This window comes from Chrysochloris asiatica, unplaced genomic scaffold (genome assembly GCF_000296735.1).
Source record: "Chrysochloris asiatica unplaced genomic scaffold, ChrAsi1.0 scaffold00081, whole genome shotgun sequence".
NCBI lineage: Eukaryota > Metazoa > Chordata > Mammalia > Afrosoricida > Chrysochloridae > Chrysochloris > Chrysochloris asiatica.
This window is the reverse complement of record NW_006408599.1, coordinates 11,864,030-11,884,783: the sequence shown is the minus strand read 5'-3', so window position 1 is coordinate 11,884,783 and position 20,754 is coordinate 11,864,030. Positions and strand designations below refer to the sequence as shown.

Sequence of the window (20,754 nt, the reverse complement as noted above, 5' to 3'; positions counted from 1 at the left end):
CCTTGCAAAGATCAGAAGAACTATATGGTGTTTGGCTTCTACTACTAACTGCTCTGAAATGGATCACATTAGAAGGTTCTAGATAGAGTGGGAGAAAACTGGATCAAAACTCAAAATCATAAAAAGATCAGGATTACTGGTCGGATAGAAACTGGTGGAACCTCCGAGACTCTGACCTTGCATCACCTTCAAGTCTGACTCAATTCTCAGGCAAACAATAGACAGATCTTCAAGGGGAACAAAGACACTAGTGACACAGGCACAGCTTAGAATAAGTAAACCATGTGAGATTGAAAAGGGCGGCATTTACGAAAGGACCAAGTTCAGAATTGTTAGGAAAGAAGGAGAAATGGAAACAGGAAACATCAGGAGGAAGTAGGATCTGTTCTGTTACACTGTGAGGGTTGGAATTCATGAAATGAAACACAGTGTATGTGAATCGTGAATTGCTGAATATAAAACTGAGGATCTGGTCTGTAAACTTTCATCCTATTTACAATTCAAAGTTTTAAAAAGGAAAATAAATAAGAATGGAGACAAGTGCTTCCCGATAGCACCTTCACTGCCAGAGTCCTGGGGGAGGAATGGGGAGGGGGACACGTTCAATCACACTAGTAGCATAGTGGGGGGGGGGGGGCTGGTGCTAATTGCTCTCGGGTCACTTCTGACTCAGAGAGACCCTGTATCAGGTTTCTTAGTAGTAGGTGGGTTTGAACTGCCAACCTTGCATACCACCCATTGTTATTATTAAGTGCCTTCATGTTAGTTCTGACTCATAGCTTAGAATAATTAAACCCTGTATAGGGTTTCCAAGGACCATCTGGTGAATTTGAATGCCGACCTTTCAGTTCAAACAGACCTTGAGGTCCAGTGCATTATCCTACAGCCCACACCAGCACACACAGTTGTTGTTGTTAAGTGCCACTGTTAAGTGCCATAGCGATCCTGTGTAGGGTTTCCGAGGAGCAGCTGGTAAGCTTGAACTGCCAACCTTGCAGTTCTAACGGCTTTGCAGTCTGGCACATTAACCCACAGCGCCACATCAGAACTCCGCACACACGGTAGGTGCTCAATAAACCATTCATCAAATGGATGCTTAAACATTAAGTTCTCAATACATCTCGACATTAGACACTTTCTAATCAATGTCTGGGGTCCTGGTGTGGCATTGTAGGATAAGCACTGGATTACTAACTTCAAGGTTAGTGGTTCAAACCCACTAGTCGCTCCTCAGAAACCCTATGCAGTATCATTGGCCTGCTGCTTCCTGAGCTAAACCAATTGGACCAAAGTGCAGTTGTATGGAAGAAGGATCCTTCTGTCCACCCAAGGCCCCCTTCCTGAAACAGATAGAGAAAGAGTGTGATAAAATGCGTACAAAGCCAAAAGGAAAGGAAATAGGTGATAGCAGCAGAGAAGTGACACCAGGGATGAAGGTCATGGGAGATGGCAGAGAAGTAGAGATGCTGCTATCTTCTTTTCCCCTTTTCCACTTCTTTAAAGCTATTTAAATTTGCATTTAATTGGGGGCTTACAAAGTACTTCTAAAAAAGTCAACTCTTCATTTCCTCCTCTCCTGGCTGGCTCTCTGTGAGTTTGACCTTCTCAAAGGCTTGGTGGAAGCATGCAGAAGGAAACCTTCCCTCCAGTGCTGGGAACGCAGGGATCCCATAGGCTGGAACAGGAACCTGACATTGTGAGCCCTTGTGCTCCACTATCCTGGCTCCTAAATGTCTCTGCAAATTAAAGCCTGTGTGCAAAGGAAAAATACAGGCAATCAAAGAAAGGGGGCGGGGTTTGACCTTGGGGCTAATGCTACAAGAAATCTCCAAGAAAGTGACAGAAAGAGTGACCATCCCTTGCAAAAACAACTCAAGAGATGAGGACTAAACAGATTCCAGAATGATATTGATTCTTTTTTAATGCAATTCTTCAATTATCCACCAGGCCCAGCTTTTGGTCTCTTATAATTTAAGTAAATTGCTTTAAAAATGTTCTTTTAAATTTTGTCTCTCTTTTCTTTAAGAAAAATGAATGAGATTCTAAGAGTCATAAATATAAAAGCCTGAGCCAAACCCCTATGGGTCTGCAATGGAGTGCTTTGTTGTGGAGAATCGATGCCCACAGCACATCATCCATCAGCAGAATCTGTTTATATCAATAACATTGTCTTGGTCCATAAGTGGATACACTCTCCTCCCAGCCTCTTTACATCTCAGGTCCTCATCACGTTCTGCTTATTTTCAACTGGAAGGGCGATGATGGGCTTTTAATTTAACTCAACTACAGAATGAAGAAATTTGAAAACAAGGTAGACAAACATCGCCTAAAAACACAGTAAGCATACATCATAAAGACAAAGACTGAAAGATTCAATGGCATAAAACTCTTAAGATTGAATGGACAAGGATCTCAACTGACAACTTACACACACTCAGACATACAAATGTGGATATGCATTTATATGTACAAGGGAGAGTCAAAAATTATCTGCACTCTGGTTATATTAAAACGCCCATCCACATCCACGGCTGAGGAAAACACTGAGCATGCATGTGAAATGATTCTGTTGAGCAGACAGTGACAGTGGGTCATGTGGCAAATCATTTCCAAATAAGCAGTGAAATAACCCACGACAGACTTAACAAGTCACAAAGGAGCATAAACAAAAGTGTTAGGACATCGTCAAACAAAATTTGGACTGATAGTCTAAGGAAAGTAAAAGTTTCTTTAAAAAAAACAAAACCAAATCTGTTACTGGTGACGAGAAATGGATTAATTACTATGAACCTGAGAGTAAACAGCAGAGTATGGAATGGAAACATCCTCAGTCAGCAACCAAGAAAAAGTTCAAAACTCAACCACCAGCTAGAAAATTGATGCTTATAGTGTCCTGAGATTCTCAAGAGCCAGTATTGGAACACTACCAGTAAAAAGGGTCAACAATCAACAGTGTTCATTACAGTGAGATGCTCACAGAACTTCAGATTAAACACAGAGGACTGCTATCCAAGAGTTTTGTGATCATGCATGACAGTGCATGTCCATACGCCTCTGCCCACACTGTTGACACTCTGCAAAAACTTCATTCTGAGGTGTTGAAGCATCCTCCCTATAGTTCTGGTCTTGCTCTACTGGACTTTCACCTATTTGGTCCCCTCCCCTGAAAGCAGCCCTTGGAGGATGAAGATTCACCTCTGATGAAGAAATGAAAACAGCAGTGCATTCATGGCTCACAGCTCAGCCTGAAACAGTTTTTAAAAAGAATAAAAAAGCTTGTTGACAGATGGACAGTGTGTTGAAGAGCAAGGAGATTATATTGAAAAATGATGTATCTGTCTTTTCTAAAATTTTATTAAATTCTACAGCCAGAATGTGGAAAATTTTTGACTCATTCTCATAATAAGATCCCTGGATGGCTAAGCACTTCACTACTGACTTAAATGTTGGCAGTTCAAACCCACTCAGGCAAGCATGACAATCTGCTTCTGTTACTATGATAGCCAAGAAGACCTTATGCCACCCAGTTCTACTCTGTAACATATGCGGTTCTCCACGAGTTAGAATCAGCTCTAGGGCTACAGGTGGGTTTTTATTTATGGATACACATCTACAAGGAGCCCTGGAAGTGTCGTGGGTTATTCCTTGGGCTGCTAACTGCATTGTCAGCAGTTCTAATCTACCAGCTGCTCCACATGTGAAAGATGAGGCTTTCTGCTCACATAAAGATTTGCAGCTTTAGAAGCCCCATACAAGGTCACTATGAGTCAGAACCAACTAGACAACACACAATCACCGCCACTATAAACATGGACATATACAGTAAACATGCAAAGGAGTTCAAGTAAATAAATTCTTTGTGACTGGGGTCTTAAAAGTGTGAGAACAGCCATTTAAAATACAACTATTGGTCTCTCCCTATTCAGAGTACAAAGAAGAGTGAAGACAATTGGACTTAAAGCAACAATTCTTCAGACAATTCCATTAGACAAAGGACTAGCAGACCACGTGACTCTCCGCCTCCACTAGCCTGAGACCAGAAGAACCTGAAGGTGTCCTCACTCCCACTACCGATTGCTCCAATAGGGATCACAGTTCAGTACAGGAGGAGGAAAATGCAGAATAAAATTCAAAATTAACTTACTGGTCTGACAGAGACTGGTGGATTCTCCGAGACCATGGCCCTTAGACACCATTCAAGCCTAGAACTGAATTCACTCCCATGGATCACTTTTCAACCAAACAGTGTTATTGTGCTGGGGCTAATTGCCGCATCTGACAATTGGCTATTACACGCGCAGAGAGCAAACCTGAGTAGGGGCGACGGGAGATGAGAAATAAAAGAAAGACACAAGACACAATTGAAAATAGTAAAGTTGGGACCAGGTGGGGCACAGCATTCTGATGGAGATACCACGGCACAGACTAAGGCAGCGAGTTGATTTTATACATAGCTCAAGAACATCTTGTACTGAAGGTGCCAGCAGTAAGCAGAACTTTATCAGAAAAACTGTAACTTGTGGTAGCTAGCTGGAACACGGATTAGGGTGGCTAGAACGTTGCTCAGGCTAAGCCAAAAGACATAGCTAAATACAAGGAAAGACCTTGCAAGTTCCCTGTCCCCTGAGGTAGCCCTGTAAGTTCCTGAAAGCAGTCCAAGTTTCTGGACCACAACTGTTCAGTTGCAATCCTTTGGTTAAACTACCCCCCAAAGTCAGGGACCCTTGGCTCAGCTGCTCCCAACATTATTGTTGCTGTTGTTAAGTGCCACTAAATTGGTTCTGACTCAGAGCAACCCTGTTTCCAAGGAGTGGCTGATGAGTTTGAACTGCCGACCTTGCAGTTCAAACCAACCTTGAGGTTGAGTGCTGCAGGATAACTAAATGCCACATCAGGACTCTCAGGCTATAAAGTGAACGCCACCACCTGTAAGGAACTAGAACAATCAATCATGCAAGACCAAAAGGGCAGCATTTACCCAAAACACAGTCTAAAAGGTCCAGGAAGGGATAGGAAAGGAGGAGGACTGGAAATGGGGAACCAAGGGAGGATGAAGAAGAGTGCTGTTACATTGAGGAAATTACAACTAATGTCACAAAACAAAATGGACACAAATTATTGAATGGGAAACAAATGTATTCTGTAAGCTTTCATTCAGACCACAATAAAATGTGTTTGTTTGTTTTTTAAAAGGCACATATTTCTGAAGAGCAATTTGGCAACAAGTTATCAAAAGCCTTCAAATATGCCTGTCCTCAGAGTCGTGCCACCTTTAAAAAGACAGCCGGAGGAATTATATTGTAGATGTGCTCAAAGATTAATATGTGTGCATGTGCAATATGGGTATTATTTAAAAACAAACTGTCCAATAAGAAAAAATTAGTTTAGTAAATCATATATCTATTTCCTACATCATGTAGTCATTAAAAATCATGTTATTTGATGAGAGAAGCAGCTTAGGTAACTATGTTCAGAATAGCAGTCTTGTACTGAATCCTTAGAAGTCACGAATCAAACTTCCAGTTGACAGACACGTGATTTTTGTTTTATTTCCTTTGAACTTTTCTGGGCTTTCCAAGTTTTCTGAGTCCCTATATCTTAGGACATTAAAACATGCTTGTGTGGGGGGTGGGGTGGGGGTGGGAGGGGAGTGTCCAGTTCCCATTGAGTGGATTCCAACTCATTGTGATCCCACGTGTGTTAGACTAAAATTGTGCTCTATAAGGTTTTCAGTGATAACTTTTCAGAAGTAGATCACTAGGCCTTCCTTCTAAGGTACCTCTAGGTGCACTCAAGCCTCCTTCCTTCAGTTAACAGCTGAGTGCATTAATTGTTTACACCACCCAGGAAGGACTCTCATGTATACTTGTATAAACTGTGTGTATACAGGAGCGCTGGTGGCACTGTGGGATAAGTGATGGACTGCTAACCACAAGGTTGACAGTTCAAGTCCACCAGCCACCCTGAGGAAGAGAGACGAGGCTTTCTGCCCCTGTAAAGATTTACACCTTCAGAAACCCTATACAGGGTTTTAGTCAGAACCAAGTCATCAGAAACAACTCATCAGAAATGATTCAACAGCACCTAACAATGATAACATACTTACATATATACACACACACACAAACATACATACATAACACAGATGCACGTGCCAAACCCAAACCAAACTCACTTCCAGTAAGTCAATTTCAACTCTTAATGAACCTGTGAAGGGTTTCTGAAGCTATATATCTTTACGGGAGTAGAAAGCCTCATCTTTCTCCTTCAGAGCAGCTAGTGGATTTGAACTGGGGCCTGGCATCAGTAGTCCAGTGTTTATCCTATAACGCGACCAGGGCTCCTTGTACGTACATAAACACATACATAAATACCAGGGGGCTTCAAGAAGTTTTTGGAAAAATGGAATTGAAAGGTAATGGACTATTTCCATTAACTTTTTGGAGCCTCCTTGTGCATGATTATTTTAAGATCCTAGGCTGACTCCTATATATTTTTCACAATTCCTGTGGACAAAACAAAATGGTCCTTTAGTCTGTCCAACTGAAGACAAGGTTGATGACCACAAGCCTTTTTCACAAGGCCCATGAGAGGCTCTGTCCTCATCCACGCAATTTGTCTTTTTGCCCTTACAGAAGACAGTGTTGCGGGATCCGACCACTCAACGATCTGAAGGGATGATTTCACCAGTCACCGATTTATCCTAACAGGGGGTGAGTTAGGAATTTCCACGGGCCTTGTACACCATGAAAATCTGACAAACGTCAAAGGCTGCCAAAGGGATGCCAGAGAAGAAGAGGGAGCTGAAAAGGAAAAGAGTGCTCAAAGCCATTTTGGTCCCTGGAGTCTGATAAATCTAAGAGCTTTGCCCAGGACAGTGCAGTGCCACTGCAGCCTAGGATTTCTGACTCCCCACAGGTTTTCTCATCAAATGGCTACAAAGCCTTTCTATATGGAAACAAAATCAGAGAAGAGGCGTGCATTTATGGAACATCTGCCCCTGCCAGGCGCTGTGCTGGACCGTACACTCAGCTGCTCACTTAGAAGCAGCTAAGCACTGTGGCAAAGAGCTTCGAAGGCAGAAGAGTGGGCTCAAATCTCCGTTCCAACAGCCACCATCTGTGGGCTATAGCTGGTCACCATCTCAGTTTCCCTCCCTCTGGGCCTTAGTGAAGAGTTGCTGGGAATGCATGAAAGCCCTTAGCTGAGCTCCAGAGGCGGAGGACCCTCAGTGGGGTCAATGTGTAAGCATCTTGTGTCTCACCGACATTTCCATGAGCCAGAATCAAATGGACGGTGCCAAGAAGAGTATTATCCAGAAGGAAAACTGATTCCCCAATACAGTGGCAGGAATCAATGAATGTTCAAATTAACAGACATGCTGGGTGTATATATTATATGTTATGACCATCAGTAGTGTCCCTATTTTAGAAATAAGGAACCCGAACAAAGCAGTTAGGTCATTTATCTGCCTTACTATTATTCCCATCACAATTTAATTAAAGAGAAGCCTGAAAATCAGAGAGGTGGGTCAGGAAACTTCTCAAGGCCACCGGGCTACAAAGTGGAAGAGTTGGGATTTGAACCCAAAGCATCTGGTTCCAGAATCAAAGTAAGACTTCTTGGGATCTGTCTGATGGTGGGGTTAAGGAACCAGTTTCTCAAGTCAACAGAACTTGAGTTTAAACCCTGGCTTTCCCCCTTTGCAGCTTTGTGACAAACTGCAATTCTGTACAATGACACAAACCTGGAACCTCATAGGATTGTTGTGAGGTTTAAATAAGTTTCTATATAGAGAGTATTAACAACAGGGTCTGGCACATAGGAAACCCTTAGCATAATGGCTATTATTATAGAATAAGCAAAAAACAAAACAGGAACACTAGGATCTATCTTATCTGTGCCATGATAGAAATGAAGTAGACCAGTAAATTAAACTGGCAGATTAGAACTGCCAACCTTGCTGTTACTGGCCAAGGGGAGTGGGCAGGATGCCCTGATGAGGCTGTGGGTGTAGAGGAGCAGAAACAAACCCTTGTTTCAGAGGAGGGCGTGCTGTATATTTGGCCAAACACAGGCTCCATGTGGGGGGACAGCAGGGGAAAGGACTGTTTGCAGGTAAAAGCGCAATCAATCAGGAACAACCTGAAGCCAGACATAATACATGACATGATCAGCTACACCATCAGATGGAGAATACACTGGCAGGAGAATGGGAGACAGGCAGACCACCATCCAGCAAGGACAGTGGGCAGTGATGATGGGGGTGGGGTGGGTGAGTGTGGTCTGAGCCGTGCTGGGGAGAATCAAGCTGGAGAGCTTACCCCCAGTGCAGCCCCAGAGGGCCCCCAGGGAAAGATTGTGAAAAGCAAAAGAGGGTCAAGGTTACTAACTTGGAAAATGTCTGAGGATAAGAATTAGAAGAAAAGGGGCCATCCAAGGGCTGGAGCCAGGGTTTTCCGGGCAAGGAAGATTATTTCTAATACTGAGGAATAGCTAAGAAAATAAGCAAAAACCAAATCAAATCAAAGGAGACCCAGATTTTCTGCTTGGAGACAGAAAGACTAGAAGATGGTGACAAAATAGACATTTGGAGGAAGAGAAGGGAATTCCAGGGAGATCCGAACATCCTGACCTTCAAAGTAGACTTAAATTGCAGACTTGGAAAGCGTCCTTAGAGGAGGAGAGAGAGGAGCACTCATGAGATGTGGAGAAAATCTGGGGAAGGTCTGGGGGCACTTGTGGAGAAAGGAGACAGAAGAAGGGGATAAAGAAAAGGATAAAAGGTCACTGTGCCCAGATCCACCAAAGAATACCACACTCTCCATTCCAGGCCAAAACTGAAAACCAAGCCAGTTAGTTACCTTGAGAGCCAATTCAAACTCATGGTGAGCTCATGCGTGCAAACAGAACTTTAGTCCAGATGTCACAAAGGATGTGACCTTTCAGTAGATCACCATTCTCACGTGCTACTGGGTGGATTTCAACTACCAAACTTTTGGTCAGCAGTTGAGCCCTTAACTGTTTGCACCACATAGGGACTTCTTCCATTCCAGCCAGGAGGGAGGAAAGGAGAAGGAAACCCTCTCTTCCCAAGGACTTCTGCCCAGAAGCTGCCCTGCCTACCTGAGAGGTTAAGCTCTGGAAACACAAACACAAACCCAGTGTCGTAGAGTTGATTCTGACTCACAGTGACCCTGCAGGACATAGCAGACTGCCCCCATAGGGTTCCCAAAGCTGTGATCTTAGCTTTATGGAAGCAGAATGCCACATCTTTCTCCCACAGAGCAGTTGGCAGATTAGAACTGCCAACCTTGCTGTTACTGGCCGAGCGCTTAACTGATTGTACCACCAGAGCTTCTTCAACTCTGAAAGCTGAACCGATTTCCTTTTCTTCATCGGAAACCTCTTTTAATGGGTCTAGCATGCCATTTCAGATGTGGTTCAAATAAATTACAGGGTTTTTTTTGTTGTTGTTTTTTTAAAGTGCAGATGCCTATGTTATCAAATTACCACTTCTACCTGCTTTAATTGCCTTAATGGGCTCTGAAACCACCACCTCCTCAGGGCCCCTGGGGATCCCATCAGGGCAGGGTGCTGGGGAGTAAGGAGGAGATGCAGTGCTGGCTGGGTGACCCTCCTTAGGATCCCCACAACCCCCCACTGTGCTGCACTCTGGCCATGCGTCTGTCTGTCTGCTTCTTCACATTTCTGAGGACTAACGTTAAGTCAGTGGGGACACACAATTCTATTCAACCACTGGGCTTATTACTGCTGTAAAGAGAAAATGCAGATGCCAAAATCCAGATAGGCGCAATTATGTTTTTACAGAAACTCTGTCTACACGGCAGTATTGACTGCATTTAGTAAATGACTCTGCAATTCAGACTGCTTTGACAGATCACACAGACTCCGGTCCTAGTATTGTCTCCCAAGGGTGGCACTTTCTGAAACAAACAAACAACTGGCACAACAGAAAACCAAGCAAATGCGGTTGATAACATGTTTTCATTACAACGCTTGCAGCAGGACCCCCATGACCATGTTTCTGCAAACTTCTCATGTGTGATGATGACAATGACCTGTTGGTGAGAGACTGTTAGGAGTTGGGAGGCCGGTGCAGCGGAGCAACTCAGGGACCTGTCCAGGGTCACAGTGAAGTACCACAAAAGCATTTTCTCACACTTGTGGGTACAGAATTCCCTTTCTTGGATTATTACAATACCAGTTGACCTTGCACATCTGACAATAAAATAGTTGAGGATGGGATCAGGTGGGACAACCTCTCTGGTCAAGCCTCCATGTGGATAAATGTTGAGGGGGGAGCTCCTAAAGGAAGATCATGCTTCACTAGCTTTGTTGTTAATTTATGTCGAGTCGGTTCCAACTTACAGCAACCCTGTATAGGGTTTCTAAGGAGTGACTGGTGAGTTTGAACCACCAACCTTGTGGTTCAAATCGACCTTGCAGTCCAGTGCTTTATCCTCAAGCAAACATTTGATTATCACCACTTCTAGTGCCCAGTATTTGGAAACCCCCATCTTTGATGTCATCTTAATATGACCTTTCATGCAGCCTGAAGTTTTAAAATCCCGTGAAGAGAACATCTCGGGACTTGTTTATGGAAGGCTGATATATTTGCTTTGCATTCAAAGTTGAGACGATGCTATTACGAAAACTCAGGTAGAGAGGAAAAAGAACCATGAAACTGGCTGCCAGCTGAAGCAAAACCACAGCCAATTTAGCAGAAGGAACAAAAATTCTCAAAGGGTGAAGGAGGCAAAGGGGCCAGGACTGGAAAAGAAAAATATCAATCCATTTATGCATTCTCAGACAGAATAAAAAAGCAGCTTTTAAGCATGCGTCTGGTTAGTGGCAACCTGACTTTCCCCGGGTATGTAGGGACTTCTTGAAATCTGAACAGTGTTTTCAAAAACAAAAAGCCAAAAGATGTATCTTCCCCAAAATTGGTTCACTGATTGCTATAGAATGCATACATGATTCTATGTTGGAATCACAGAAACAGGCTGCTAAAATAATCCATCTTCTAGGAAGGTGGTTTTAATTTTAAGAGCAAAGTTACAAATGAAATCATTGAAGCAGTCTGATAGGGTGGATGTGGGCTGCAGAGGATTTGAAAAGCTGCTGCCCACCCAGGCACTATATTGTTTTAAAAAGTCTTTCACTTAAAGTGTAGCTGGGGTTTCTTGTTTACTAAGTGTTTTCACAACTATTAACACACTTAGTCCCCACAGCCAGAGTCCTGGTGTGATACTGTGGGTTAATGTGCCAGACTGCAAAGCCATTTGAACCCCAAGGTCGACAATTCAAGCTCACCAGCTGCTCCTCAGAAACCCTATACAGGGTCGCTATGGGTTGGAATCGGCTCAACAGCACTTAACAACAATCCCCACAGCCACCCTAAAAGGCCAAATGAAGGTGGTTATGCACATTTCACAGATCCATAGACTGAGGTTCAGAGATGTCCAGTGATCGGTCCAAAGCCAGAAAGTGAGTTTCAAGGTGGAGCTACACCAGATTTTTCACCCCACACCACACTGCATCACACCAGCTTTTCTATCCATTCATCACACTCGGGAACCAAGGACTCCAGAAATCCACAGCACTGGATTCGGAGCCAGATGGTTTTATCCATTCAGCAAAGAGTTACTTGTTGTTATGTGCAGTTGAGTCACTCCTGACTCATAGTGACCCAGTATAGAGTTTCAGAGAAGCAGCTGGTGAGTTTGAACCATTGATCTTGTGGTTCAAACTGACCTTGTGGTTGAGCGCTTATCCTACAGCGCTGCACCATGACTATGCAGGGTCTATGTGAGAGCGCTGGAGGTGTGTGAGTAAGCAAAACAAAAGTCTTGGTTTCCCTGAAGAGCAGGAGGCAGATAAACATAATGAATCACCCATGCAGGAGTGAGTGTGAGGAAGGAAATTAAAGCAGGGAGAAGGGGATAGAGAGCAGAGGGGAGGGGGAAGAGGGGACCTAAGGTGAAGAGGGTGGCAGGGAAGCAGACACATGAGGATGTCACAGCACTTAGAATGTTGTTATTGTTGCGAAGTGCTGTCGAGTCAGTTCCGACTCATAGTGGCTCTGAAGAGGGTTTCAGAGGAGCTTCTGGTGGGTTTTAAGTCAAGGTCTCCGCATAGTTTCCCAAGCGCAGGGCCATGTTCATTCACCTCTGAATTCCAAGGACCAGTGACAGGTAGGGGAGGTGCGGCTCAGAGACTGTATGACGAACAGCCCTCTCCACTATGGGTTGGACTGAGACATACCAATGTCTTTGATGGGTGGGCCTTAGCCTCGCCACTCAGTAAAATGAAGCCTTTGGAGCTGATGGTTTTAAAATGCCCCCAAATGTCAGACACAAAATGTGATGCCTGTCATCTTCCAGTAAAGATGTGAGTGCTCAGGGGGTCTGGAGTCTCTTCCAGGAGCCTGCTAGTAACCCTCAGGCTGGGTCCCAGGCAGGGAGGTAAAGCAAAAAGGCCACTGACTCCTAATCCCAATGGTGGCCTTGGGCTAGTGACCTAGACTCCTCAAACACACCCCTCACCTCCCTGCCTCACCTGGGGAAGACTAAATGGGCAGAACGGACACAGTGCCCAGCACATGGTGGAGGTGGGGGGTGGGGGGGTTGTGGAGTCGGTTCCAACTCATAGTAGGTACTCACTAATAATGTCAGCCTCCTTCCCTTCCTATAGGCTTTCATAGTCCATTCTGACTCATAGCAACCCTATATAGGGTTTCTGAGACTAAAAATCTTTATGATTATGATACAACCTCATCTCTCTCCTACGGAGCAGCTGGTGGGTTTGAACCACCAATACTGTGGTTAGAAGACCAGCGCTTACCCTACAGGGCCATCAGGATTCCTTGTTGCTTTTGTTAAGTGCCATGGACTCAGTTCTGACTCACAATGACTCTGTATAGGGTTTCCAAGGAGCGGCTGGTGGGTTTGAACCAGCAATCTTGTGGTAATCTATCCAGTGCTTATCATATCTATAGCACCACACCAGAATTCCTTACAGTCCCATTACAGTAGAGTAAAACACAAAGGCACTGGTCCCATGGAGCTGCCCACTGGGGCTGACACGGGAAAAGGGGGAAAGAATGGAGCGAGTTTGATTCCTATTCTTTGCACCCTTCCCACACTGTAAAAATGAACCCACTGCTGATGAGTGGATCTGTCTCATAGCACCCTATAGGACAGAGGTGTAGTGCCCCATAGAATTTTCAACGTTATAATCTGGTGAGGCACTGTAGGATAAGCACTGGATTGTTAACTACAAGGTTGACAGTTCAAATCTACCAGTTGATCCTTGGAAATTGTATACTGGGTCACTATGAGTCAAAACTCACTCCATAGCACATAACAACAACAATCTTTCTGGAAAGGATCGCAGTGGCTCTGTAGGATAAGCAGTGGATTGAGAACCACATGGTTGGCGGTTTGAGCCCACCAGCCACTCCATGGGAAAGTTGAGATTTTCTGCTCCCACAAAGATATACATCCTTGGAAACCCTATGCAGGGTAGCTATGAGTAAGAACAGGCTTAATGGCACTTAACAACAACAACAATCTTTCCTGAAGCAGACTGATATTCTTTATCCCATGGAGCAGCTGGTGGATTTGAACCAACAACCTCTGGTTAGCTGTTGGGCACTTGAACCATCACACACCAGAGTTCTATCTGTAGCATGCTGTTGTTTTAAGTGCCATTGAGTCGGTTCCGACTCATAGTAACTCTGTCTGTAGAAAGTTTCTGAGGATTGACTGGTGGGTTTGAACTGCCAACCTTGCTGTCAGCAGTCCAGGGCTTATCCTACAGCACCACACCAGGATCCCATCGCAGCATAGAAATCGTAAAAAGCCCCCCAACCCTGGGACAAAATTAGAAGTCTGTGCAAATGCAGAATTAACATCAGATTCTCGCTCAGGGGTAAACAGATGAGTTGGGTTTGAAAGATTTACATTTAAGCCTCCAGCCACCTCTAGCAACCACATGCCATTCCTTCTCATCAGATTCTCTGGTCATGGCTGGGGACTAGTCTAGGGTGTCCCCAAGCAGTGGGAAACCAAGTGCTGTCCTTCTAGCTCATAAAAGAACCTTGCTAGGAAGTCCGTGGAAGCCTACTTTCTGAGGAGTGCCTGCTTCAGCGCACAACCCTTTTGCAGGGAAGAGGTGGAGTGATGGCTCCGAGGAGACATGCATGTGTGTGCTCATGAGCAGACGGGCATGTGAGGGGCTGCATGCACTTGACAGGTGCCTACAGACGATGGACTGCAGAACTGCAGGCAGGGAGAGGTGGGAAGCAACAAAATACACAAAATCCAATTGGGTGGGGGGGTTAAAGGATTCTACTTCTCTTTGCAGCTCCACCCAAATGATGAATCTATGGCAGGTAATCAACACAGGGTTTGTCAGCAATGAGGAGTGGCAGGAAAGCACAAATATCGAGCAGGGCTGATTCGAGATCTCTTTCATGTCCAGCTTTAAGTCCAGAACGTTCTACAGAATATCGATTCTTAAAAATAAGTGCATTCATTTCCACGCTTCTAAAATGCTTCTTTGACTTGAACAGTAAATAACCAGTTGAGATTTTTCTTCTTCTTCTCCTTACAAAGGCACCGTAATTTTCTAAAACCCTGAGCGTCAGCTTGAGCCAAATAAATATACAAGACTAAATTAAAGAAGTGGACTCAATGTACTGCATCACACTTGTCTGGATATGCAGCACCCAAATATCTATTCAATAAAGGATTTATTCTTAGTGAGCTTTCAACATGTCATTGCTGGCAGGGCTCACAGGAGCCGAGAATGAATCCAGAGGAAGGTCTGTGTATACTCATGAAAGCACTATCTTCACTTTCCAAATGAGAATACAGGGATGAGGCCAGTGGGAGAAGCTCCATTTCAGAGACAAAGTTGGAAGTGGTAATAATTTGTAACGGCTTTAGCTAACCATGTACAGTGGGAAAAATGACAAATGTATCATTTAGAAACTGCCGGACCAAATATAATGACTTATATTAATATGGACAGATTCTTCTAGGGTTATTCTGCAAAGGAAGGGAGGGTGTGAGAACGCTAATTAAATGAGAAGGCCAGCAACTGTTTTTAACTTCGGGAATGCTTCAGATTCTAATATGCTCTTTGGATTTACTCATGGGAATGCTGAAGCTATAATGAAGTCGTCTAATTTTTATCAAGATGGAACACACACACACATATTCCAGCAGCACCTAAATACCCTGTGTTCTGCCACCTGCAGAATCAGGGGAATCAACAGCAATCAGGTAAGTGGATTTGATTCTTGAGTGCTCCCAAAGTAGAGCTGTTGATGCCAGAATGCTATAGTTGTTCCCTCATTTAGCTCAGAATCACACCGAATTGGTGTTCTTGGATCGCAGGACAGCCGTCAAGTTCTCATCAGTACAGTGTGTAACCCATCAATTTCCTGATTTAGTAGGAGGCTACACAACAGTGCCAAGATCCTTGTCTCCCAATCCTTAGCCAACTTTCCTTACTCTGCTTTGAACAAAAGCAATTCCAAAAAGAACAAAAACAAAAACAAAAAAACCCCATCGCATTAGACTTTCTAGCCTTCTGTGTAGCATATAGTGAGGAACTCACAGGCTGTTTCAGCTGGAAGGGACTATATACAGCCCACAGTCCCATCTGTCTGGGACACAGAGGGGAACAGTAACTCATCCAATGTCACACAGCAAGTGTGTGACACAGTCCAATGCGACATTCTAGTCTGTAGCCTCTTTGACTAATTTATCAAGCTTTCTTTTGGCTGGAAAACTTTGAAAGGTCTTCTCTTTTGTGATTGTAAGTTTGGCCCTTGTTCATTTAAGATAGATTTCCCACCCCACCCCCACCGCCAAGAATCAAGGGTTTCAACATAATTGCAAACAGTAAATGGTTTCCCTTATCTGGACCTGTCACTACCGATTTAGCAAACAGACTTCAATAGAAGAATGGAAACTGCACTAGACATCAGATAGAATCCTTACCGGACTACTCTGGGTAACAAGGGATTTTGTCAGAAAGAGAAAAGGAGAAAACTTTGTTTATTCTGTTTCCTCTCTAAAGATCTGTTCACTGGGACGAAGGGATCCTTTCTGGTTCATAAAATCTCTCCTAATCTCTTTTATATCACCTGATTACTAATTTTTTTCTTTTTATTACACCCACAATATTAGTCAATCAACAACCCAATCTCTTATTTTGAAATACTAAGAATCTTCCCCCCTTCCTTCTATTTGCAAAAGAAAAAGATGTTAAGGTTGAAAACACACCTTTTACCAGATGCAGTGTGGTATCTTGGACAAGAAAAAAAAAAAAAGACAATATGGGAAACATTGATGAATTTCAAATTTCAAATAAAGTCTGAGGTTGAATTAATTGTAATGTATCAATGTTAATTTCTTAACCAAACATACCATGGTTATTTAAATGCCATCATTAGAGGCTCAAATATTGTTATGGGTTTAAACAAAACAATGGTGACAAGGGTGCAGGACTGAGTAGTGTTTCTTCCTGTTGTGCCCAGGATCAGTATGTGATGGGACCCACTCAAGGGCCCCTAATAGTAACAGTGTTATTAGGGGAGAAGCTGTTGGTACAGTTATCATAGAGCTAGGCTGCTAGCTGAAAGGTCAGCAGTTGAAACTCACCAGCCGCTCCACAGAACAAAGATATAACAATCTGCTTCCATAAAGATTGGAAACCCTGTGGAGTTACTTCTACTCTGTCCAGTGGGGTTTCTATAATCAGAACCAACTAGACAGCAGTGGGTTGGGTTGGGTTTTGATATCATTAGGGGAAGCTGAGTAATGTACATAGCATACACTCTATTATCTTTGTAAGTTTTCTGTAAATCTAAAATTTACTCCAAAATAAAACTGATACACCTAAAAAAAAAAAAAGCTTACTTAAAAAAGCAACTACCACCCATGAAATACAGCTTTTAAAAAGTCACATGACTTGAGATAAAAGAAGACAAACGCCTCAGAGTTGACCTTTCCTACCAGCAACACACAATCAAGATCAATGAGGAAAGCAGGACCCATTTGGGAAAAGACATGGGACGCCATCGAGCAAACACATGAAACATAATTGAACTGGTCATCTTTACCATAAAACCCCTGATGCTGTATACCCTACAGCACTGCAGCTTATAAGCAAGAGCGCCAGTTGGGAAAATCCTGGGTAGGGGCAGCGTGCACCCAGCTTCAGTGGCGAAGCTGGATTCTCTCTTAGTTTTCAGTAAAGGGATTTAAGAGTCTCAATTCCGTGGAAATGTGACAACAGCTCTCCAACAGTTCTTTCAAATTGTCCTTTGTGCTGCCCCAAGGCTCAGTGGCCTCAGAGACTAAGGTCCGCCTCCTCCGTCTTAAATTCCACCCACTGAAAGTCTGTCCCCTGTTGTCCCTTGGAGTTAAGGTGACACAAAGCAGCACTCATTTGCCTGTTGTTTTTGAAGGGTCCAAAGGGGTCATAGCAGGTTCTGTGGCTGGAGATGGATGGGAGAGGGGCAAAGCTGAGGCAGGAGTTCATTCTGCCCTAGCAGAGGCCTCCTGAGGGAAATGACAATTGGACACCAAGAGAACTGCTCAGCCAAAAACACACACTCCTGGGCCATAGACTCCACACTTCAAGGGCATTTCTGCTCTCATCCACCTCGCCTTTAAGGGCAAGTATGAGTTCTCGGGATGCAAAAGTATGCAAGAGAATGTAGATTTTACTCTGGAGGCAATAAGAGTAAATAAAAAAGCTATGGCCTGGTACTACTCTTAGTTACAAAGATGCAAAGTATGGTCCTGGGAGACACAGACAACAGACCCAGAGTATCATCAAGGAACAACTATGGAGGAGGTAGCATGGAGAGTTCTTGCTGGAAAACTGGAACTCACAGCCAAGGAGCTCAACCCTAATTGTATAATTGAGCTCAAACTGGGAACTGTTTGTGTCAGTGTTTTTAATGTCTGGGTTACCTGTGCACCCTTCCAAAATATAGCCTTGTGATGATTAAGTTACCAGGGTCTTTTTAAATTGCTACTAAAATTTGGTCCAAATGTATAAATCACCATTTGGATCAAGAATCTTTAGAGGATAAATGCATCATTCGGAAACTCCATACCTTTAAGGGCCAAAGTGAATGACTATTTCTTTATCAATATATATATAACATTAAATAAAGCAAGGGGAAGGAGGCAGAGAAGGACTGGGCATGAAAACCCACAGTGAGCTCTGCCTGCTGCACCTCCCCACAACAGAAGCCAAGTCGACTTGCCTCCTTCCAGAAGCTGCAAGGAATTTCCCAAAATCTTCAGGGGGCACGACACGATAGGAAATGAATGAGGGAAGCCAAGGTTAGAAATGAGGTGGAGGTGTTTCAAGTACAGTCAGGGAGCCAAGGATGCACCTGGCCACAGGAAGCCCCTCTAGGCCCCAACTGCCTGTCAGTCTCCTTGCAGCCAGCCTGCCCTCCAACTGGAGCTCAAAACACCTGCCTTCAGGCCAACAGGGCAGGAGCAGGGGGCTGTGGAGGGAGTAGCTGGCCCACCCAAGTCCCTGGGAAGGCTTTTCCCTGCAGAAGCAGAATCTATGTCACTGTGCCTTTTCCCACAAAACTCTTCATTTCTTACACACAAGGGGGTAGGGGAGACCTGCAGGGGTCCTTGGATCTCCCTATGGACCAAATATTCTCCATCTCACTCTGACTGGCTTTCAAAGGCCCTAGAAGGTGAGATTGGAAAACAGGCACATTCCTTTAAACGACATGATTAAATCCCTAGAAGCATGCTGTGAGATCTTTTTCTCAATTAGCAGGCACAAAAAATACAATTGCTTTCATGAGGACTGAGAGAGTTAGTTTTGACATTCAAAGCAGGGGCCTCATTCCCCAAACCATTAGGGAACACTTACCAGGTCTAGCTGCCTTATTTTACAAATGGAGACAGGAGGTTCTTCTTGAGGGCAAGCTACATGTCCTAAGATACACACAGCCTCTGCCTAGTGACCAGACAGCCTCCCCCAGCCCCGGCTCTCACGAGTTAACAAAACTTTTTTCAGGGGTTAAAGCCTAGCGCCAAAACTAACAGCAGCGTCAACGGAGGCCATTCACTGAGTCTCCACTATATGCCAAGCATGCACCCATGACTCTTTGAAATCACACATTTGCTGAGTATTTGATAATGTCTGTCTTCCACACTTGCCTTTAAGTACTAATAGGGCAGGGTCCAAGTCTGTTTTCTTTTCACTACATGCCTAGTGTCTGACACATTGTGCAATATAAAGTAGATGGTCCGGTTTTAAAGTTAAGTAAAATGAGGCCCAGAGAGGGTAGTGATTTGCCCTAAGACACACAGTAGGTAAAGCACTTCAGGAGATGTGCATCTCTACCCACAATCCTCTTCAAACCACAGCCCTACCTTAACGGCCTCAGCGTGGGTAACCCGGGCCAGAGACTTGTCGTTGACCCGCAGAATCTGGTCCCCGACCCTCAGCCCTTCCTTTTCCGCCAGAGAGCCAGGCTCCACCAGCGACACATAGATTCCTACGCCGTGTTCCGAACCCCCGCGGATGCTGAAGCCCAAGCCCTCGTGGGCCTTAGCGCGCCGCAGGCTCACCAGGCGCACCTCACCCGGCCCCGCGCCGTCGGGGTTGCCCCAGGTGGGCTGCCTATAGGAGGAGGTGGTGGGCAAGTAGAGACCCTCGGCCGTGTACTGGTCGAAAAGCAGCTGGTCGGAGCGCGGGATGACCAGGCGTAGCATGGGCAGAAGGCGCCGCTTGACCGGGCTGTCCAGCAGGACGCGCAGGGTGCGCACCAGGTCGAAGACGTTGCGGCGCGCGTGGTACGCGTTCAGGCAGTGGGTGAATTGCTCCCGCTCCGCTTCGCTCAACAGCGCGGTCAGCGCCTGGTGCAGCTGGCGCACGTTGGTCGACAGTAGCCGAAGTCCCGAGCCCCCACCGCCACCCGACCCGGCTGCCAAGCCGAGCGAGCTGGTGGAGGACGAGCTCACCGACAGGCCGTCCAGCTGGGCGTTCATCTCCCCGCCGAGGCCCGAACGGACTTCAGGAGCGCGGCGGGGCAGCTGCTGCACTCGCGGCTCCTGGCACGGCAGCTTGATCGCACCGCGAGCCCGGAGACAGCAGCTGGAGTCTGAGTTGGAGGGGCACGGAGATGGCTGCTTAGAGTACCGAGAGCGCGGAGACCTCCGGAGTCGCGGAAACGGTGTCGGAGTCCGGGGAGGCAAAGTCAGAGTCTGGAGCCTGGGGAACACGGAGACGGCGGCGGAGTCCGGGGTGCGCGAAGGCAGTAGCTACATTCTGGAGGACACGAAGACGACGGTGACGGGAATCGGGGCTCAGCAAAGCCGACCGCCCCGTCATACCATGCCCGGGGCTCCCCCAGCCGGCCTGCCCGCTCCTCTTGGGCTGGGGGACCCCAAAGTCAGAAGTTGGAGCGCGGGGTGCTCTAGTCCCAGAGCCCCCAGAACCGCAGCCGCTGGAGCGGCGCGGGTGTCCGGCGGGGGATGCGGGGCATGTCCCGCGCAGCCTGGGGATATGGACGCCTGGGGGCCTCAGCTCCCCAGCGCCGATGGGGCTCAGACAGAGCAACGCGGCCTCAAGATCCCACTTTAAGAACTGTTGAGCAGCCGGAGGCAGCGTTTTCTAGTGAGTTCCGACGCCGTCGCCACCGCCAGCCGAGTCTTGGCCCCGCCC

The 20,754-nt window shown here is 45.5% G+C and overlaps 1 protein-coding gene across 3 annotated transcripts in view; it reads right to left on the bottom strand.

The window, feature by feature from the left end:
• DFNB31 (deafness, autosomal recessive 31) overlaps window positions 1-20,201 on the bottom strand; it is a 107,980-nt gene extending 87,779 nt beyond the window's left edge. For 2 of the 3 annotated variants that reach the window (XM_006865689.1, XM_006865690.1), the window contains exon 1: window positions 19,461-20,201. In XM_006865689.1, the coding sequence (XP_006865751.1) occupies window positions 19,461-20,078 (618 nt within the window). In that variant the 5' untranslated portion in view covers window positions 20,079-20,201. The remainder of the gene's footprint in view (window positions 1-19,460) is intronic. The other variant, XM_006865691.1, reaches the window with a different exon arrangement.
• Between the last annotated feature and the right edge of the window lie 553 nt (window positions 20,202-20,754).